The sequence below is a fragment of the Hemiscyllium ocellatum genome, chromosome 9 (assembly GCF_020745735.1).
Source record: "Hemiscyllium ocellatum isolate sHemOce1 chromosome 9, sHemOce1.pat.X.cur, whole genome shotgun sequence".
In the NCBI taxonomy this organism is placed as follows: Eukaryota; Metazoa; Chordata; class Chondrichthyes; order Orectolobiformes; family Hemiscylliidae; genus Hemiscyllium; species Hemiscyllium ocellatum.
In genome coordinates, this window is record NC_083409.1 from 72,288,347 (window position 1) to 72,310,789 (window position 22,443).

The 22,443-nt window shown below is 41.3% G+C and overlaps 1 protein-coding gene across 1 annotated transcript in view; it reads left to right on the forward strand.

Moving 5' to 3' along the window:
* The first annotated feature begins 386 nt into the window (after positions 1 to 386).
* Positions 387 to 22,443, forward strand: part of rnf11b (ring finger protein 11b) — a 42,078-nt gene continuing 20,021 nt past the window's right edge. Inside the window, exon 1 of the mRNA XM_060830446.1 lies at positions 387 to 1,029. Coding sequence (XP_060686429.1) covers positions 910 to 1,029 — 120 coding nt within the window. The 5' untranslated portion in view covers positions 387 to 909. The remainder of the gene's footprint in view (positions 1,030 to 22,443) is intronic.

Consider the following 22,443-nt stretch of genomic DNA (forward strand, 5'->3'; position numbering starts at 1 on the left):
ACATTTCTAACTGCTGAGGTGGAATTTAAATTCCCATTTCTCGACTTCTTCTCGCCCCAAAGAACCCTGCTAATGTTTTGTCTGGTTTTGCGGCATCTAACATGTTGCCTTCGCCAGGGTGTGGGAAATAAAATTGACAGAAAAGGAAGCTAGATCAGGCACACACCATCCATTGAAACGGGAGTGCATTCCGCTTTTCAAACCACGGAACCACGCATGGTTCAATGTAATGGGGAAATCGCTGAGTGCTCGCCCTGCACGCTGAGTGCTGAGTGCTCGCCCTGCACGCTGAGTGCTGAGTGCTCGCCCTGCACGCTGAGTGCACCTTTGTTTCCAGGGAGAGCAACAATCTGCGCCCATGGCAGGCCGCGCGCGCTGGCTGGTGACGTAATACGCCCGCGCTCACGCACACGGGCCCTGCTCGAGGCGCTGGGGGAGAAGAGAAGGGTCAAAGCCGCGAAGGGGAAAGGTACAGCTGTACGCCAGTTCTGGCCTGGAGGGAGGCAGGGCTGGCTGTCGGCTTAAACCGGTCTCTCCCTTCAGTCGGTGAATGATCGACAAAGAGCATATTTTGCCGTGTTAATGAAAAGTTGGGAGTGAGCCAGCAGTCTGTGTTTCTTCTTCCAGTCACCCCCACCCCCACACACCCTGAATTACAGGGTGGCTTGTTTTTGTTTTGCTTTCGGTGACAGGCAGAAATAAGAGGAACGGGCGGCCTAGTTTTCTGACAGGAAAGAAGATCTTCTTGTTTTTGGTGGTAGAGAGGGAGGAAGCGACGTTTCCCATAAAGAAACGTGCGTTGTTTTTTTTACACACCCGTTTTCCGTCAGTTTTTAAGCTTTCTCCTCGCTTTCCCCCACGCCGGATCCTGCAGTGATGGTAAATACGGTGTAATATTCAAGGAAAAATATGGGAAATTGTTTGAAATCTCCTACGTCGGATGATATTTCTTTGCTTCATGAGTCTTCTGACCGGGCGAGTTACGGAGACGGCACCGAAATAGACCAGGAGCCGCCGCCGCCATATCAGGTTCGTCTTTGTTTGGACAAGTTTTCTTTTTGTCTCCAGTCTGGTCTCCTTCAACCGATTGATGCTGTATTTATCCACCTGCCTAAGAAAACCACACGCTACGATGTTGAAGTGTATAATGTTTTATATTTGGCTAATATTTTAGGATTTTTAGCTTTAATTGTGTCTAAAGAGCTCCTTTATTTACTACTTGCCTGTTCGAATTAGAAGAACACACCACCAATCCTCACTTAAACTAACAATAAAAAAAACCCTAAGTATCTCGGACTGAAGAATCTTGAAAAGGTAAGGCTAGATAATTGAACTGATGTTTTCACACAGCTAATTTAACCTTATTGATTCGTGTTGAGAGATTTTTAATTTCAACTATTCTAACAAAACATGTAGAATTTGAAGCCACTGGCTTATCGTTACCTAAAATTGAAAACATGCCACTAAGCTTTCTTATGCACACAGATGTCAATTTGCAAATGATATGAAGCATCGTTGTTTAAGGTACTTGTTAAATGCATTTATTTATTTGTTCCAGGAGCCAACCTGTGCAATTTGTCTCACCATTGTTACATATTTCGCTTCGTGTAGTGGAGTTAATGTAGTCAAGGGGAAAAAACAAGCTTTGTGGAGTTAGTGCCTATTGTATTTATAGTGGATGTGAAAACTCCTGTTTTCTCTGCACTGTGGACGATTCTGCTTTGTCTTGTACAAATGAATCACTTATATGTGGCACGTTTGGCACTGACAGTGAACTTCAGTACTTCACATTTCAATAACTTTTTTTATAAAAATGTGCAATATAGGCTGTAACTGGCTTCAAGCATTGGTTCAACATTTACCAAAAATGCCAACTATTTGGGTTCAAACCCTCTGTACTGATAGAATAGTTTCTCATTTCTTGTCTGAGCTTCCCACATCCTATTGTTTTGTATATTGTCCAACATTCTTTTATGGAATAATGCTGATCTGTCGTGATGTCCTCAATGGAAATTGTAGAAGTTTGTTGCATTTTGGCATTCTCTCATCCTAGATTTAATGGCTACTGAATTTGAGTGATTTGAGCCCTCTATGTCTATTTACTTACAGAATTGACTTTCTTGAGGTTATAAGATAATTGCTTTATTCATGTTGAGCTAGAGGGCAACTTGATTATCAATTATTTGCTTTATTGTGTCAGTTTTGTTCATATTGAAAATGGCTTGTGCTGGAGCAAGAAACCAGGGCAAATAATTTCTTAAAAGTGCTAAGGAAAAGCCTGCTTAACGGTCTTGTCTTGCTTTCAAACAGAAAATTCTAAAAATCTGACCAGATGCATAGTTCTGTCACTTGTGCATGATGTCATTATGACACAATTGGCACGTTCTACCCATGTCAGAAATTTTGTTGAGGACTTGCCTGTGATGCCGCTGACACTTTTGTAGGTTTAAATATTACTAACTATTAATAATATTGTTTGAATATTGTGGCATGGTTTTTAAAGCTAACTTATATTGATAAATTCTGAAGTTCTCATATCTACACTAATTCATCAACTTATTAATTTGTAACTCCTACCGCAAATTTCTTGTGGCACAATTGAATTTCAGATCCTACTTTTTAGGATCAAGTTTGCAATAGACTTATTCAAGTTGGTAATAATCCTATGGTAACAAAACACCAGTGATATACAGGTCCAGGGTTGTTTTGGTCTTTTATTTTCCGCCATCCCCAGTCTTTCAATGTAAAGATACTTGACAGCAATTTTGACATTTTATAGTGATTGTTAATAAAATAACTCCCCAGTGAGAAGTGGATTTGGGGTTTTGAATGAAGATGTAGTTACAGAGATTGGTTTTCTTGAGACCTTTAAAGGTGGGCAAAATGAAGAAAATTTCAAGATATGGAGTATGGGGGAGACCAAAATTATTAGCTAACTGACAAACATAAAGGAAGGGTGGGTGGATCTGCAGGGAATGAGAGTGTCAATGTAGGATGTGGTCCAGAGGGTGCAAGGTGCAAGGAGATGGGTGGGATTTTTGTGATCAAGAATTTTAAAAATGATACATTAGTAGCTAGATGATCTTTAAAGTCAATTAATGCTGGATAAAGAATACCACAGTACAAGATAGGAGTGACTGAATAAGTGAAATTTAAATAATACAATTCAGTAAGTGTGTTTAAACATTCGATCTTGAGCTAATAAACTATGGATAAGAATTTCAATGTTAGAAGAATGAAAATTGGGCATGTTGGGGAGGGTGAACATGCTTTTACAGTAATTAAGGTATGGGTTTGGAATTTACTTAAACATTGAATAGGATAATTTGAATCCCAGTTTAACCTTTTGCATGCAGCCTGAGAATTGGGTACTTGTATTCCTGTGTAATGATTCCACCATACGATATTACCAGATAAGTCAGATCTCTGTCAGGAACCAGGCTTGATAGGGTCATATTCTATCTTGATTTTACTACAGAGGTCTCTTGCTGAACCATGAGAGCAAAGTGCTGGAGATTTTGCTTTAATAACAAAATGGAAGATTTCTACAAAGGGAATCCAGATAAAATAGAATAATCTAAACTCTCTCTACACAAATTCAGACATTTTAAATACAGTGAAAAGAAAATTTAGTCTCAACTCTCCTTTATTAGTTGAAAAGAAAAAGTTTTTGTCATGTCCAAAACTCCCCTGTTAAGTTCTCAAAGCACCAATTGCCTTGCTACTGTACCTAACACACCAGTTTTACACTTTGGTATGTTTTAGTGAATTGTTTTTCAAGCCAGAACTTTGACACTTTCTTTCTGGAACTCTCATACGCTTAAGCTTTGCTGCACTTAGCTTAAATTACCACATCTGGATTTTATCTGGTTTGAAACCAACACTAACGCTTCACTCGAAGGACTTAATTCACTGTAGCCTTCTTTTAAGAGCACTGCACCTTATAGACATCCTCTTTCTAGGTCTTCCCAAGACTAAACCACTACCCAAAATTAAGTGAAACCAGAAGTTTCTCTTAGCCCAGGGTGTTTCCACCAAGATTAAAGATTCCAGACTAACAAAACTAAATAAAATGGCCCCATTATGTACTATGTTGAGTCATCAACAATCTAAGCTCATGCCTGATGAAAGGCTTGATTCTCCTGCTCCTCAGATGCTGCCTGACTAGATGTGCTTTTTCCAGCACCACACTCTCGACTATCTACTCTACAATCAGGCTTCAAAAATTCTTTTTTAAAGGAAACCGCCATGGTCATAAAAATACTTAGAAATTGTTTATTAAATTCAGACTGCCAGAAAAACCAACCAATTACTAGCTCAATCCCAGAAATCCAAGCTTGCAGTAACTAGCGTGAAAGATAATGCGCATATGTCTCTCGATCTGCATCACACTGAGAATTCACAAGAATTAAAATTTTCGTGGTGTGAACCAAATCATTTGACTTTAATTACCTCTGTTAAGTCCTGGATTGTTTTGGCATTTCTATAACTTGATGTCACATAACAACAGTTTACTCGTCCATGAATAATTACTGTGGACCAGGAGAGCTAAATAATGTGAAACAAAGATAAAACCAAGAACTGCGGATGTAGAAGATCTGAATCAAAAATAGAAATTGCTGATGAAACTCAGCAAGTCTGATAACATCTGTGGGAAGAAAGTAGAGTTAACATTTCTAGTGCGGTGATTCTTCTTCAGAACTGTCAGTAGGTAGGAAAATGTGGTGCTTGTGCTGAAGCTGAAATGGTAGAGGACCATGTGGGGAAGGAGATGGAGCCCAATGTGTGTGTGAGAGAGAGAGATAGAGATAAAAGGTCTAGATACACATGGAGATTATTCCTAGCATGTTAGGACAGAAGAAAAGCTGAACAAGTGATAATAAGAGCTAAGTAGGAGAAAATAAATGTGCTGGACAAAATGAAATCTATATTGTGATAATAGGCCTAGGAATGCATTAGAATGGGTAACTGTGCTAAAAGCAGCCCTTGTCATAACAAGACCAGGTATGGGGTGGATTTAAAAAAAAAAGACATGGAAGGATGGAGTTGAGCTCTAAGGTTTATTGAGTCTGAGACTGCAGTGGAAAGTGAGTGGAAAATTCGCATTGAGGCTTGCTGGAACAGTGCAGCAGGCCTGCAACAGAAATGTTGGCCAGGGAAGATGATGGTGTGTTCCAGTGACAGGCAACTAGAAGCTTAGGGTCATTTTTGCAGATAGAAAATAGATGTCTGACATGCTTTTGTGTCCATGAGTCTGACCAATCTCATCTCATCTGGTTATCTCCCTGCTACAGCCTCCCAACATTTGGTGCTCCCCCTGCCCTGCCCTCAAAATCCACTGACAGTACTCATTGTTTCTGCCTATTCTTGCTCCAATCAACTTATTTCTTAGTGTGAGTTAGTTTGTGGCCAGCAGCTGCCACGTCTTCAGTATGGACGTGCAGTCCCTTACACATCCATCCCCCATCAGGATGGTCTCAGGGCCCTCCACTTCTTCCTGGAAAGGAGGCCTGAACACTCTCCATCCACCACTACCCTCTGCCTGGCTCAGCTCGTCCTCACATTGAACAACTTCACTCTTCTGTCTCTGTCTTCCATAGGTGCTCATAGGTGTCTGCATGGGCACCAATTGTGCTTGTTTTTTTTGGGGTGTGTGGATCATTCCTTGTTCCAGTCCTACTCTGGCCTCTATCCACAACTGTTTCTCCAATAGATTGGTAACATCTTTGCTGCTTCCCTTTCATGTTCAGAACTTGAAAAATATATTAATTTTCCTTCCAATTGCCACCTTGCCCTCACCTTCATCTGGTCCACCTCTGAATCCTCTCTTCCCTTCCTTGACATCTTCCATTTCTGGGGATAGGCTGGCCACTAATATGCGCTACAAACAGTTGCTTGCACTATCCATCCTCACGCCTGCTTCCTCTAAGGATTCCATCCCATTCTCTCAGTTTTCCTGACTCTGTTGTAACTGTTTTGATGATGATGCCTTTTGCAGGGCTGGCCTCAAATGTCTAGCTAAATTGTCAACTGAGATTTCATGCTGCCATGGTCGACAGGGCCCTTAGCCGTGTTTGATCCATCTTCCTCACTTCTGCCATCACCCATTTCCTTCCCTCCCACAACAATAATAGGGTCCTCCCTTACCACTCCACCAACCTCTGCATCGAAAGGATTGTTAGCCATCATTTCTGTTGCTTCCAACGGGGTGCCATAATCAAAAACACATTCCCTTCACTTCCCTTGTCAGCATTCAGCAGGCACTGTGCCCTTCAGGCATTCTGGTCCACTCCTCCTCCAGTGTTCCAGACAGTCTTAGCGCAGGTTTGAAGAACATCATCTTAGAGACCTGGAGCTTCTGGGATTCAACATTAAGTTCACTAACTTCACAGCCTGATTATATTGTTCCATTTTTTTACATGCCCTGTGCCTGGTTCTGTAATGATTGGGTGACTGTGCTAAAAGCAACCCATTTCTCATGTAGGCCTATTATCATGTAATATATTCAGTAGGGGTCACCCATTTTGTCCTACTCCTTGCTGATCAAATGAAAATAAAAGCTTTTGTTCTGGCTTGCAGCTGGATTTTTTTACCTATGCCTTTCACAGCCCCCTTTACCCACCCACCTACCCCACTGTCCCTCCCTCTTCTTGCTCTTTCTGTCTCACTCTGGTGAGTGGCTTGAGGGGTGCTTACAAGTGTTAGTGTTCCCATGTATCTGCTACCATTGTCGTCTTCGACCGTATAGGTTGTGGGTTTGGAAGGAGCTGTCTTGGGATTTTTTTTGGTGAAATTTTGCAGTGCTTCTTGTCGGTAGTGCACTTCTGCTCCTGAGTCAATGGTGGAGAATGTGGATGTGGTGCCAATCAAGCACACTGATTTGTCATGGATGATGTCAAGCTTCTTCGGTGGTGTTGGAACTGCACATTAGGAGTATTCCATTACACTTTTTTCCCTTGTGCCTTGTAGAAGGTGGACATATTTTGGAGAGTCAGGAGATGAATCACTTGCTGCAGGATTCCTTGTCTCCAATCTGCTTTGTAGCCATTGTTTATGTGATGGGTCCAATGGTAATCCCTAGGATGTTGATAGTGGGGGATTCAGTCATATTGACATCATTGAATGTCAAGGGGCAATGATTAATAATCCAATAAGAGACGTTGCCTAGCATTTGTGTGTAGTGAATGTTACTTGTCAGCCCATCCTTGCCTATTGTCCAGATCTTGCTGCTTTTGGACATGGAGTGCTTTATTTCTGAGAAGTTGTGACTGGTGCTGCATGTTGCACAATCACCAGTGAAAATCACCATTTGTGACCAAATAATGATGGAAGGTTATTGAAGCAACTGAAGATGGGTTGGGGCCTAGGACACTACCCTGAAAAATTACTGCAGAGATATCCTGGAGCTAAGATGCTGACCTTCAACAACAACCACAGCTGTCTTCCTATGTAGCAAGATGTGGATCTGGATATTCATAAGTTTCCTTCTATCAGTTTAATTCATTACATATGGTAGGACTACAGAGTTTGGAACTGATCAATTAGTTGTGGAATCATAGCTCAAAGTTTGTGCGAAGATTTGTAGCTCGGGTGCTCGTTGTTGTGGTTCTGTTCGCCGAGCTGGGAGTTTTGTTGCAAATGTTTCATCCCCTTTCTAGGTGACATCCTTAGTGCTTGGGAGCCTCCTGTGAAGCGCTTCTGTGTTGATTCCTCCGGCATTTATACTGGTTTGAATCTGCCGCTTCCGGTTGTCAGTTGCTGTCTGCTGCAGTGGCCGGTATATAGGGTCTAGGTCGATGTGTCTGTTGATAGAATTTGTGGATGAGTGCCATGCTTCTAGGAATTCCCTGGCTGTTCTCTGTTTGGCCTGCCCTATAATAGTGGTGTTGTCCCAATCGAATTCATGTTGTTTGTCATCTGAGTGTATGGCTACTAAGGATAGCTGGTCGTGTCGTTTCGTGGCCAGTTGGTGTTCATGGATGTGGATTGTTAGCTGTCTTCCTGTTTGTCCTATGTAGTGTTTTGTGCAGTCCTTGCATGGGATTTTGTACACTACGTTGGTTTTGCTAGAGCTAAGGTTTTACCTAGAGCTAAGCTGAGTGTACAAGCTTTATCAGAAATTAAGCTCATTCAATGAATGAGTTTTTCACTCTTAGTCAACTCCCAGAATTTAAAGTACATTTTTTTCTGCAAAATATTACTTCCTTCAACTTATTATAAACTGTTTAAATGGCAAATGATCTCTCATTGTAACTAACTTGTTGAGTTCTTTCCCTCTCTTGCTGTTCCTGACAACCTGGTCCCATGATCATTTTTCTGAAACCTGGTTATTGTTTTAAGTCAGTAAAGAAACCACTAGATCAGTTAGTATATTTTTCCCTCAAAGGCACATGGACCATTACATCTAAAAAGAAGGCAAACAAAGGGCCTGTATTGCTTCAGAATCAACAGATTTTCATTGAACACTGACTCCACTCCCTTTCTCAATGTGGGAACAAGTTAAACCATTTAATAACGCTAAAATCTGCTTACAAATGTACAAGATTTTCTTTTTAAATGCTTTAATTGTGATTTTTCTCTAAAATTTTATTATTTAATCAAGTTAACATTTGTATTTAGAAAGAGCTTGGAGATCCACATTGTTACTTTTTTTTCTTTGCTAAACTGCTCCAAGTTAAATCAAAGTAAATTTGTTTGAAATCATGACAACAGAATCTTAGTCACAAAATTTAAATGTATGCAGTTTTTAATTTTCAGATTAAAATAAAACTATGCAGTACAAAAATTTAAGTTATTTGGCTCATCGTGCCTTTGGTTCTAGTTTTTCACTGCATTTACCTGGTCTACCTGTTCTTTCCCAGTTTAATGTTCAAAAGGATATTGGGAAAAATATTTTACGATACAATATTGCTTCAAATCAAATAGCAAAGGTCAAAAGAACAGGAGTTGGCCATTCAAACTGTTGGGCCTGCCCTGCCGTTTAATTGCTGATCAAACACTGCATTTCCCCATACTATCTTCATAAAGTTTATGCCAGAATTTACTGCTTGTGCTTACTTGCCTTTGAAAGCTGATGAAGCTCCTTCTTGAAATGCTGCAGTCAATGGTGCATCTGCCTTTAGGTAGGGAATGCCTGGATTTTTGACCCATTGATGTTTGATCCAAGTCAGGATGGTGAGTGGTTTGGAGAACTTTTCAGGTGGTGGTGTTCCCATTTATCTGCTCCACTTCTCCAAATAGATGGAAGTGATTGTGGAATTGGTGCTGTTGAAGGATTTTTGGCAATTTCTGTAGTGCATATTGTAGATAGCATACACTGGTGCTAATGAATACTGGTGAGGGAAGTTGGGGGATGCTTGTGGATATGGTGCCAATCATGCAGGCTGGATGATTTGCTGCTGCTTGAGTATTGTTAGAACTGTACTCATCCAGGCAAGTGGCAAGGATTCCATCACACTGCTGCCTTTGTCCTTGGAGATTGTGGGCATGCTTTGGGGAGTCAGGACGTGAGATGTGCTGCAGAATTCCTAGCCTCTGACCTGCTCTTTAGCTACTCTATTTATATACTGAATCTAGTTGAGTTTTTGTTTAAAGATAACTGTAGGATGTTGATTAATTGGAGGGTCCAGTAAAGGCAAAGCCATTAAATGTCAAAGAGCAGTGGTTAGATTGTCTCTTATTGGAGATGGATGTTGCCTGGCAGTCTTGTGGCATGAGAGAAAGTGAGGACTGCAGATGCTGGAGATCAGAGTTGAAAAGTGTGGTGCTAGCAAAGCACAGCAGGTCAGGTAGTATCCGAGGAGTAGGAGAGTCAACATTTCGGACATAAGCCCTTCATCAGAAATGCTTCTTGCTGCTTGTCAGCCCAAGCCTGGATATTGTCAAAGTCCTTAGAACATAGAGTACAATGGTGCTGATCATTGTGCCAATCATCAGCAAACATTCCCACTTCTCCTGTCAATCATAAAAGGTGAGGTCAGTGACTTTATCAACTGAAGGGCCAAGGAGGAACCACTACAGTGATGTCCTGGAGCTGAGGTGACTTCCTGGAGCAACCACAACCATCTTCATGTGTGCGAAATATGACTAATCAGCAAAAAGTTAGTCCCCAATTTCGACTGATTCCAGTTTCACTTAGATTCCTCGAAGCCATGCTCAGTCAAATGCTGCCTTGATGTTAAGGGTTGTCACTCACACCTCTGGAATTCAGCTGTTTTGTCCATGTTTGAATGAGGTCTTTAATGAGGTCAGGAGCTGAGTGGCCTGGCAGAATCTAAATTGGGCATGAGTGAGCAGGTTGCTGATGAAACAGTTGATGAATCTGTTGTTCTTCCCCACACCACTTGGAGGAAGCACTGTGGGTGATGAGGATTCAGAAGGTTGCATGTTCTATACTTCCGAACTCTTGACTCATAATACCTTCATGTCTGTTTCTTTCCTTCACTATCTCGTTAAGCTATGGGCTATGTAACATTCTTGGCTGCATTCTCTGTTCTGCTATATCTTTTCCTCATGAAATAAAATTTCTCTCCCACTATGGATATTGAAACCAGCCTTTCTGAATTCTTAAACTGTCGAAAATCAGCAATTTTTTTACACTCAATGCCACAGTTGTGTTTTCATCTGCTGCTTTCAGATGTCCTTACTGAAACATCTGAATTATTGCACTGAATACCTTTTTTCTTTTTTAAAAAAAACTTATCATTTAACTTTATTTGCACGCTCACTATTATTCTTTGGTTAATGGCACTAATGTAAACTATTTTGTTGAAGCAGCTCAGTTGTTTTTTTTAGAAACAGAATTATTTCCTTGGTCTTGATACTTTGTGCTCTAGCTTCTGAAAGACATTTAGATTGTGCGGTGCTCAGTTATTGCACTAAACGAAAGCCAATTTTTTGGAATATTGTATATCATTTTACTCCATCTTTCATCCTTTCCAGCTGCCCACACCGACAGCACCATCATAATCCATCTTGTATGATCCCTCAAGTTGTATTCAACTGCCAGAGCAGAGATGTACTGAGGCAGTATAATAGAGTCATAGAGATGTACAGCATGGAAAGACCTTTCGGTTCAACCCGTCCATGCCAACCAGATATCCCAACCCAATCTAGTCCCACCTGCCAGCACCTGGCCCATTACCCTCCAAACCCTTGCCATTCATATACCCATCCAAATGCCTCTTAAATGTTGCCCCTTAGGTCTCTTTTATATCTTTCCCCTCTCACCCTGAACCTATGCCCTCTAGTTCTGGACTTCCCGACCCCAGGGAAAAGACTTTATCTATTTATCCTATCCATGCCCTTCATAATTTTGTACACCTCTATAAGGTCACTCCTCAGCCTCTGACGTTCCAGGGAAAACAGCCCCAGCCTGTTCAGCCCCTCCCTGTAGCTCAGATCCTCCAACCCTGGCAACATCCTTGTAAATCTCTTCTGAACCTTTTCAAGTTTCACAACATCTTTCCGATAGGAAGGAGAGCAGAATTGCATGCAATATTCCAAAAGTGGCCTAATTAATGTCGTGTACAGCCGCAACATGACCTCCCAACTCCTGTACTCAATACTCTGACCAATATAGGAAAGCATACCAAATGCTGCCTTCACTATCCTATCTACCTGCGACTCCACTTTCTAGGAGCTATGAACCTGCACTCCAATGTCTCTTTGTTCAGCAACACTCCCTAGGACCTTACCATTAAGTGTATAAATCCTGCTAAGATTTGCTTTCCCCAAAATGCAGCACTTCGCGTTTATCTGAATTAAACTCCATCTGCCACTTCTCAGCCCATTGGCTCATCTTGTCCAGATCCTGTTGTAATCTGAGGTAACCCTCTTTGCTGTCCACCAAAGCTCCAATTTTGGTGTCATCTGCAAACTTACTGTGCCCCTTATGCTCGCATCCAAATAATTTATATAAATGACAAAAGGTAGAGGGCCCAGCACCGATACTTGTGGCCCTCCACTGGTCACAGGCCTCCAGTCTGAAAAACAATCCTCCACCACCACCCTCTATCTTCTACCTTTGAGCCAGTTCTGTATCCAAATGGCTAGTTCTCCCTGTATTCCATGAGATCTAACCTTGCTAATCAGTCTCCCATAGAGAACCTTGTCGAATGCACATCTACTGCTCTGCCCTCATCAATCTTCTTTGTTACTTCTTCAAAAAACTCAACCACGTATGTTCTGGTCAGACCACATTGGGAACATTGCAAGCAGTTTTGGGCCTTGTATCTAAGGAAGGATGTGCTGACCTTGGATACGTCCAGAGGAAGTTTAGAAGAGTAATTGTGGGGTTGAAGGGCTTGTCATATGAGGAGCGGTTGCGGACTCTGTACTTGATGGAATTTAGGAGGATGACTGGATCTGATTGAAACTTACAGAATACTGAGGAGGTCTGGATTGAGTGGATGTGGGATCATGTTTGCGTTAGTAGAAGAGACTAGGACCTCAGAATGAAGGAACGTCCTTTTAGAACTGAGTTGAGGAGGAATTTCTTCAGCCAGGGGTGGTTGTTCTGTGGAACTTTTTGCCACAGATGGTTATGGCAGCCAAGTGATTGAATGTAGTTTTAGACAGGCTATTGATGGGTAAGTGGATCAAAGATAACAAGGCAGCAGGAGCTGAGAAACCTATCAGTCACGATTGAATGATAGAACACACTCGATAGGCTGAATGGCCTATGCTCCTGTATCTGGTGTTATTAGGCTGGGGTTCTGGATTACTAACTAGACCCAGTAACATTACCAGTATGACATCTCTCTCTCTCCTGTTGCTTTGCAGTTTCTCTGTTTCAGTTTGGGAAGCCACTGATTTTTTTACCAAAATATATTGTTGAGACCTTATTTTGACAACTGTAACGGAGTGAATACGTTTTATAAATTAGCTTGCTGATGCAAAGTGACAGTCAATCTATGTTGCCTAATTCTGGTTTGATGTACTTAAAAGCTTCAAAAACCTAACTTCCAGTTTAAATTCTACTTTAAAACCATTTATAACTATGTTTTCAAATTCACTGCTCCTAAACTCCCTGAATCATCTATATGCGTCATAAAGATGCCTGAAAGCTGCCCCTGACTGGAAACATAGCTGGGTCTGCTTTTCATTTGGAGGTTTAATAATAAGGTGGATCTTTACCGAGAAATATCAAACCCTAGAATCATCATTTAGACTGTACGTACCTTTTGTTTAACGTCAAGTGTACCAATTGTGTTTGATATCTATTGAAGAACCAAGAATTGCTTCCCTTTTCAGATGACCTCCCTGCAGAAATGCAGCTTTATTATCAATAGATCTGCATTCTCAAATATTTGATGCTAATAAAGCCAAGAAAATTATCACAATACCTTTTCTTGTCATCGGTGAATCCACTGTATTCTAATATCCTCTCCTCCCTTGTTAGGTTATTTTTCTTTTTAGTTTAGGTTGCTCATTAGTGTGGAAACGGGCCCTTTGGCCCAACAAGTCCACACTGACCCTTCGCAGAGCACCACACCCAGACCCATTTACCTCTTCACCTAACATTACGGGTAATTAAGCACGGCCAATTCACCTAACCTGCACATCTTTGGCCTGTGGGAGGAAACCGGAGCATCCAGAGGAAATGCACACAAACACGGGAGAATGTGCAAACTCCACACAGACATTCTTGAGATTCTTACACACTTTATGCAACTGCAATATGCCAACTTCTGTGAACAGCCAAAATTTATTAAGCAAGTACAAGCTTTGGAGTATCATTTAACACTCTTCGCAAAGTTTGTAAAGCGTGTCAAGAGAAACTCTCTGAATAAAGGAACCAGTTCTTCCATTATAGAAGATCTCACATTGCAGACAGTAATGCCCACAAGACAACCCCCAGCTACTCCCCCACAGTCATGTGCCACTCAAGACATAATGCAGTGACCTGATGATTTCCAGAAATAATGTAATTTAGATAATTTTCATAATGGGAAGATCTGGTGTAAGTAATTTTTTAACTGCAGGGAGTAGTCAGAATTTTAACTGAAATGTTCTTATTCTGAAATAATGTAAATTTACTCTGAATAATAGGAGATGGTAATGTAAAGTTTTTATGTTGTACCTGCAAATAGAGGAACATACCATCCTAGCCCCAGGACATCCAATTTCTTGAAGGTCAGCGGAGCAAATAAACCCCTTAACATCCCTTCCTCCTTCCTCCTCCCTGTGTTAAAACCCTTGTGCCTCCAATCTTGTTTCACCCTTAAGCCCCATCAGCAGACCCTTTTCCATTTATTTCCATTGTGATGGGCTGGTTGTTCCCTGTCTGGCAACTGTGTACATGTCAATTACCTCCAGCTTTGTAATTCTTGCTGTTTGGCAGCTTTTAATAATTCTTTTCTAATTTTATTGTAAGCATTACAAATTCCCAAATGTATGGGCTACTGCTCCTGTTGGCTCCATCATCTGCTATATTCCTTGACATGAATAGTTCAGAAAGAGATAAAAGGCAAGGGAGAGGTACACCCTCTCTCTTGCCTCTTTTATCTCTTTCTGAACTATTACTGTTTGACCTTTCTCTTCCCCTCCTATTAATAGGATATCTTTCCAACCATTTGTGATCTCTTCCATGGAGCCTGTTTGCTTGCAGATTACTAAGATTATACTGTGTTTTGGACCTTTTGGTTGTATTTTCTTTTAGGATCTGCAAATTTGTAATCCATACCTTGAGATATGCACCTAAAAGATCTAGTTATATGTAACTTTTTTCTGTCTTTACCATTGACCTTTTCTGGACCTCTCACCTTGTTAAGCGCCCACCTTTTTTTTTTAAAGAGTATAGTAAACCTTCTTTCCCTGCATAAAAATTTAAAGTTGTTTATTTGGAAGGGAGAACAAAAGAACAGCCAGGTTTAAAAATTGAAAACTGCAGAAACCTGCAAAAAAAAAGGGACTTGTGGATACTTGAAACTAGCAGCAGGTGACCAGGAAGGCTAATGGAATGTTGGTCCTTTATTTTAAGGAGTTTGAAGTATGAATAGGAATCTTGCAGCATTTGAACAAGATGATGGTGAGACCACACCTGGAGCACTGAGAGCAATTTTAGCCCCTTTATTTAAGAAGCGATATCATTTCACTGGAGGATGTGCAGAGAACGTTCACTATGATGATTCCCAATATCATGAGCAATGGTTAAATAGATTAGGACTCTACTCACTGGATTTAAGAAGAAAGAGAGTGATCTTACGGAAGCAGAGACTCTTAAGGGCTTGACAGGGTAAATGGTGAGAAGATATTTTCCCTCATGGGGCCAGAGGGCATAGTCTCAGAATAAAGAGATCACCAATTTAAAACTGAGATGAAAGGAAATTTCTTCACTCAAGGCTGAATGTTTTTGGATCTCCTTGCTATAAGAGAGTTGTGAGGGCAGAAGCAGTGTGTAAAGATAGATTTTTGATCTATTGGATCTGTCTGATTAGCAGTGATTCTATCGACTGGCAGTATAGGCTTAAGGGTCCCATTCCTGATGAAGGGCTCTGGCCCGAAACGTCGAATTTCCTGTTCCTTGGACGCTGCCTAACCTGCTGTGCTTTAACCAGCAACACATTTTCAGCTCTGATCTCCAGCATCTGCAGACCTCACTTTTTACCCTAAGGGTCCAAACAACCTACACCTGTTATTTCTTATGGTCTTACAGTTATATTTTTAGAACAACTGAATCCTTTCTGAGACCTCTGTATTAATGGAAACCTTTTTGCCTGCTTGCAGTGTACTCAAACAGTACAATATAATAGAACTAATGAGAGTGCGTTCTCAAGCTAAAGACTGATTACCTAGTGTTGCTGGAATTTTAGGATTCCTGCCACAAACTAATTGACATGGACTATAAGCCTCTGACCATCTGTAGTGAATTCTTAAAATGTGTAGCTCATGCTGCTGCAGACCATTTAGAGTTTGGCTGATTTGGCAAAATTTTTGAGGTAAAAACAATGACTGCAGATGCTGGAAACCAGATTTTGGATTAGTGGCGCTGGAAGAGCACAGCAGTTCAGGCAGCATCTGAGGAGCAGCAAAATCGACGTTTTGGGCAAAAGCACTTCATCAGGAACCAGTTCAACTATTTTCACATGGTTCTTTTGTCATCACACCATCGCTTCAAGAGTTTTTGCTGCTGTATTCTTAACTGTTCAAATTTGCATGCGTGCATCTGAGTTCACTGTCAGCAAATTCTCCTCCATTTTATGATTTGGAGATGCCGGTGTTGGACTGGGGTGTACAAAGTTAAAAATCACACAACACCAGGTTATAGTCCAACAGGTTTAATTGGAAGCACACTAGCTTTCAGAGCGATGCTCCTTCATCAGGTGCTAGTGGAGGGCTCGATCGTAACACAGAAATTGCTATAATTCTCCCCTATCATCTGATGAAGGAGCGTTGCTTCGAAAGCTGGTGTGCTTCCAATTGGACTATAACCTGGTGTTTGATTTTTAACTTCCTCCATTTTAGTGAGAGATTGTACAAGTAGTCCAAATCCAATCCCTAACCACTCTTCCATTACCTTTTTAACCCGCAACTATTTTGTTAATTGTACCGTAGATCACTGCTTAAATCTGGTCACCATATTTACAAAACATGAAATTAATTTTTTTCAATCTTTTATCTCTGCCTTTAAATCCAGAGCCATTAGCTTATTGAAATCCCTTGCTAAACACAGACTTGTCAGTTCTGTATTATAATTTTAACTTCAAAGCCAAGATCAGTTCATTTCAGGCTTTAAACCAAAATAGCAACAGAAGACAGACTCAGGAAGCTTGTAGTTATACTTAACAAAGCATGGCAATGATTCTGTAGGCATTCTACACTCTTACTTTCTGGTTCATCTTGACGCATGAGAATAGTATTCTGTTTTTAGTCTCTCTACAATGCCTCTGGTCTCCTCCTTCTGACTAGACAACCAAGTAACTTTGGTTTCAAATTTGATACATGCCTTTGCCGGATGTAGCTGAGCATTAACTCTTTCCAAGCCACAACCCACAGTTATCAATTAGTAATTTGTTTTGCCGAGGTGAGGCCTGAAGCTAACTGGTTTAAGGGAAGCATGATCAATTTCTAATTGGCTCATAAGGGCGATGACTGACTGATGTCACCTCTGCCTGTCTCCTGACTAGTTCTTAAGTTGTCAGTTATCTGTGGGCCCGCTCTCTTCAATAAATTCTGTTCTGGTCAGTTGTTGTAACTGCTTGTCAAGATAATAGTTTAACATGTTCTTTATCCATTTCTTTTTTGGAAAGGGAAAGCTATGCTGTTAGGACCCATTGATTGATTGATTGATTGATTATTCTTGAGGTTGTCTCAATATTTGAATGCTTATCCCTCACCATTTGTAGACAGGCAGGAGGTTGGAAGAACGCAGCAAGCCAGGTAGCATCAGAAGGTAAAAAAGTCAGCGCTTCAGGTATAACTCTTCTGCATATTGTACAAACCTTGATCTTGTTACCTTATCCAAAACCATTTCTGCCTGTATCCTAGACTGTACTAATTATCAGAGACAAAACACGAAGCTCAGCAGGTAATAGCAATCAGTGCTCCTGTAGTTCTCTTTTTAAAACCTGATTAACTTTGCAGCTTTTTTCTGGTCCTGACTCTGAAGAAGGGTTATATATCCAAAATATTGACTTCTCCACCTCGTGATGCTACCTGGTTTGCTGCAATCTTCCAGCCTCCTGCTTGCCTACTTTGGATTCCAGCTTCTACAGTTTTTTTTAACATCTATTACTGACCATTTCTTCATTCTTGAAGGTTTTTTGTTGTAGTGTTAGACTGCCTGGAAAGTCTTCTCATTACCTTCAAAGGCAAATGATATAGTTCATGTTGAAAAATAAAATTTTGTAACCTCAAAACTATATAAAATCATAAAAGATCACCAAAGTGCTAGTCTAAACTACTTGTTACCCAGAGTAAATAGTCTAATTGTTTAATGTTGTACATTCACCCAATACATCATCTCAATTGCTGAACAGCTAACAGATCATACAGTTACATACTATTTATTAAATAGGAAAAGGCAGAGACCTTAGCATGAGCATGCAGAGAGATGTAGACATACAGGTCCACAAAGTTAAAAATCTCACACCACCAGATTATAGTCCAACAGGTTTAATTGGAAGCACACTAGCTTTCGGAGCAACGCTCCTTCATCAGGTGATTGTGGAGGGCTCGATCGTAACACAGAATTTATAGCAAAAATTTGCAGTGCGATATAACTGAAATTATACATTGAAAAATTGATTATCTGTTAAGCTTTTCATCTCTTAGAATACAGTGATAGTTTCACTTCTTTCATGTGTAAATCAGAAAACCCTTTTTAAAGTTGCATTCTCGGGTTAGCTGCTAACAATGGTGATAGCTGGACAATATGTTGAAGGTGTTAGCCCCCTGTGTTCTCTGTCTATGACCTGATGTTTAGATTGTTATCTCACTTATCAGATTAGAATCAGTGTTTTACATAAATTCCTACAGTTTTTGAGCTCAGAGTTCTACATGAATGTATGCAGTTTTTGAGCAAAGTGCAATGTTACTCTGCAATACAAATTCACCACACAAAATATATGTGTGCATGTGTGTCTGTGTCTGTCTGGGATGGGGGTTGTGAGTGTGAGAAAGTGTGTGTGTGTTGTGGGTGCAGAGTGTCTTTAAGTCTGTGTGTGTGTGTGTGTGTGTGTGTGTGTGTGTGTGTGTGTGTGTTGCAATGGTGATCACCTGTAATGTGACATGAACCCAAGGTCCCGGTTGAGGCCCTCCCTATGGGTACCGAACTTAACTATCAGCCTCTGCTCGGCCACTTGTCTAACAATCACCATTGTTAACAGCTAACCCGAGAATGCAACTTCTTATAAAAAAAGTTTTGTGATTTACACATGAAAGAAGTGAAGCTATCATTGTATTCTAACAGATGAAAGGATTAACAGACAATAAATTTTTCAATGTATGATTTCAGTTACATCACACTAAATTTTTGCTATAAATTCTGTGTTGCGATCAAGCCCTTCACTATCTATCACCCGATGAAGGAGCATCGCTCCGAAAGCTAGTGTGCTTCCAATTAAACCTGTTGGACTATAACCTGGTGTTGTGTGAATTTTAAGAATGCTTATGGCATGCTTGGAGCCTTCAGTTGAGGCATAGAATATAAAAATTGGCAAGTCATATTGCAATTGTATGGAACATTAATTAAACTACATTTGGAATATTGCCACACTGCCAGAAGGATTTGAAGACTTTTGAGAGGCTACTAATGTCCTTCAGGGAAGGAAATCTGCCAATCATCACTTGGTCTGATTGAAATAATTCCAGACCCACAGCAATATAGTTGACTCTTAATTGCCGTCCGAAATGGCCGAGCAAGCCACTCAGTTGTATCAGTTGCTACAAAGTCTCCTAAATGAAACCAGATATGGATCTAGGCACTGGAAAAGACAACGGCAGAAACCGACCTGATGATCCTGCAAAGTCCTCCTTTCTTGCATCTGGGAACTAATACCAAAATTGGGAAAGCTGTCTCTCTTTGTAGTCACGACACAGCTTGACATTGTCTGAAATGATTCTATGAGTATGGCTGTGTCCTAGACACCAACCATCCGCATCCCTGGGTATGTCCTGTCTCACCAGCAGGACAGATCCAGCAGAGGTGGTGGTGCAGTGGTATATGCTCAGGAGGGAGTTGTCTTGGGAATTGTCAATATTGACTCTGGATACCATAAAGTCTCATGGCTTCAGATTAAATATTGGCAAGGAAACCTTCTGTTAATTTCCATGTACTATCCTCCCTTGGCTGATGAATTGAGGGTTGCAATGGCACAAAATGTACTCTGGGTGGGGGATTTCAATGTCCACCACCAAGACTGTCTTAGCAGCAGCATTACTGGTTGAGTCCTCAAGGACATAGCTGCCAAACTGGATCTGCAGCAGGTGGTGAGGGAAAAACCTGCTTGACTGCATGCTTGCCTAGCAGGTAGCTGCAGATACATCTGTCCCATGACGCTTGTACTAAAAGTGAGTGCACAGTTTTTGTGGAGATGAAGTCCCACCTTCACATCGAGAATTATCGTCATCAGCTTGTGTGGCACTATCACCATACTGAATGGACCATCAACAGCAGCAGAATTGTACTCCAGGACCACCTGCAGCCTCATGGCCTGAGATATCCCCCACTCAACCATTACCACTAAGCCAGAGGATCAACCCTGGCTCAATGGAGAGTATAGTCGGACATGCCAGAAGCAGCATCAGGCATACCTGAAGATGAGGTGGCAACCTGGTGAAGCTACCAAAAAGGACTACTTACATGCCAAACCAGTACCAGCAGCAGGTGAGCCCACAATCAATGGATCAGATCAAAGTTCTGCAATCCTCTTACTCCAGTTGTAGATAGTGATGGACAGTTAAACAACTCTAACACTCCACAAATATCTCCAACCTCAGTGATGGAAGAGCCCAACACATCAGTGCAAAAGATGAGGCTGAAACTTTTGCAGCAATTTTCAGTCAGAAATGCAGGCTTTGGGCCCTGACAGACTTTCAGCAATAATAATGAAGATTTGTGCTCCTCTTCAAGTTCTTCCAGTGCAGTTACAACGATGGTATCGGATGTAGGAAATTGACTAAATATGACCTATACATGAAAAACAGGACGAATCCAACTCAGCATGTTACTGCCCATCAGTATACTCTACATCATTAGTGAAGTGATGGAAGGTGTCATCAACAGTACTATCAAGGAACACCTGCTCAGTGACACATAGTTTGGGTTCCACTGGGGCTACTCACCTCCTGACTTCATTACAGCCTTGGTTCAAACATGGACAAAAAGAGCTTAATTCCAGAGGTGAGGTGAGAGTGACACTCTTGACATCAAGACTGCATTCAATCAAGTGTAGCATCAAGAAGCCCTAGCAAAACTGGCATGAATGGATATTGTGGCCAACTCTCCACTCGTTGGACTCCTAACTGGCACATCAGAATATGATCATGTTTGTTGTAGGTCAGTCATCTTAGCTTCAGGACATCTCAGTAGGAGTTCCTCAAAGTAGTGGCTTAGGCCCAGCCATGTTCAGCTGCTTCATCAATGACCTTCCCTCTATCATAAAGTAAGAAGTGGGGATGCTCAGTGTGTAATGTTCAGCAACATTCGTGACTCCTCAGATACTGAAGCAGTCCAAGTTCAAATACAAGAAGGTCTGGACAATATCCAAACCTGGGCTGACCGTAACGAGCAAGGTTCATTCCAATTAAAATGCCAGGCAATGATCATCTCCATGAAGAGGCCATGTATTTAATGCGCTTGACGATCAATGGTAGTACCACCACTGAATCCCCCATTATCAAAGTTCAGGGGGTTATCGTGGATCAGAAGCTCGACTGGACCCACGATATAAACACAGTGGCAACAAGAGCAGGTCGGAGGCTGGGAATACAATAGCGAGTAACTCTTCTCCTTGTTCATTTTTTTTTTCCCTGAGGTTCTTACACACTTTAATGCAACTGCAACACACCCACTGTAAACAAACAACCAAATTTATTAAACACAGAACAATACAAGCTTTGGAGAAATCCTGAACACTCCTCACCATGCTTGAGAGGCGTGTTCAGGGAAACTCTGAACAAAGAAAACAGTCTTTCCTTAGTACAAGATCTTTACACCAAAGTTAGTAATGCTCACAAGCCAACCCCCAGTCACTCCCTCCCAGTCACATGCCAGTCAAGATACAATGCAGTGACCATCTCACCTCCAGAAACTGTGTAATGCAAATCGTCCCCTAATGGTGAAATCTGTTGCAAATCGTTTTTTTATATAACTGTAGAGGAGTAGTCAAATTCAAACTGTAATGTTCTTATTGATTTCTGAATAGGGGATGAAAAATGTAAATCATCCCTGAATGTCAAGGAAATGGCCATGTAAACCTCCCACATTCCACCTATAAGACAAAGACACACCACCCTACCCCCCAAGGCATTCAATTTCTTGCAAGACAGTAGAGCAAATTAACTCTTGAATATCTCATCCTCACTCCCCAAAGCCTGTCTATCATCTGCAAGTCACAAGTCAGGAGTGTGATGGAATATTCCTCCCCACTTGCCTGGATAGGTGCAGCCCCAACAACAAGGAGCTTGATACCATTTCAAGACAAAGCAACCTGCTTGATTGGCACTCTATCAGCAAGCATTCATTCCCTCTACCATTAGTGCTCAGTAGCAGCAGTGTATACTATCTACAATGTGCACTACAGAAATTGTCGCAAGATTCTCAGCACCACGACCACTTCCATCTCGAAGGCCAAGGGCAGCTAATAGGTGGAACTGCTGCTCCCTGCACGTTCCCCTCCAAGCCAGTCACCATCTTGACTTGGAATATAATCTTCACTGTTCCTGGGTAAAAATCCTGGAATTCCCTCCCGAAAGCCATTGTGGATCAACCTCCATCAT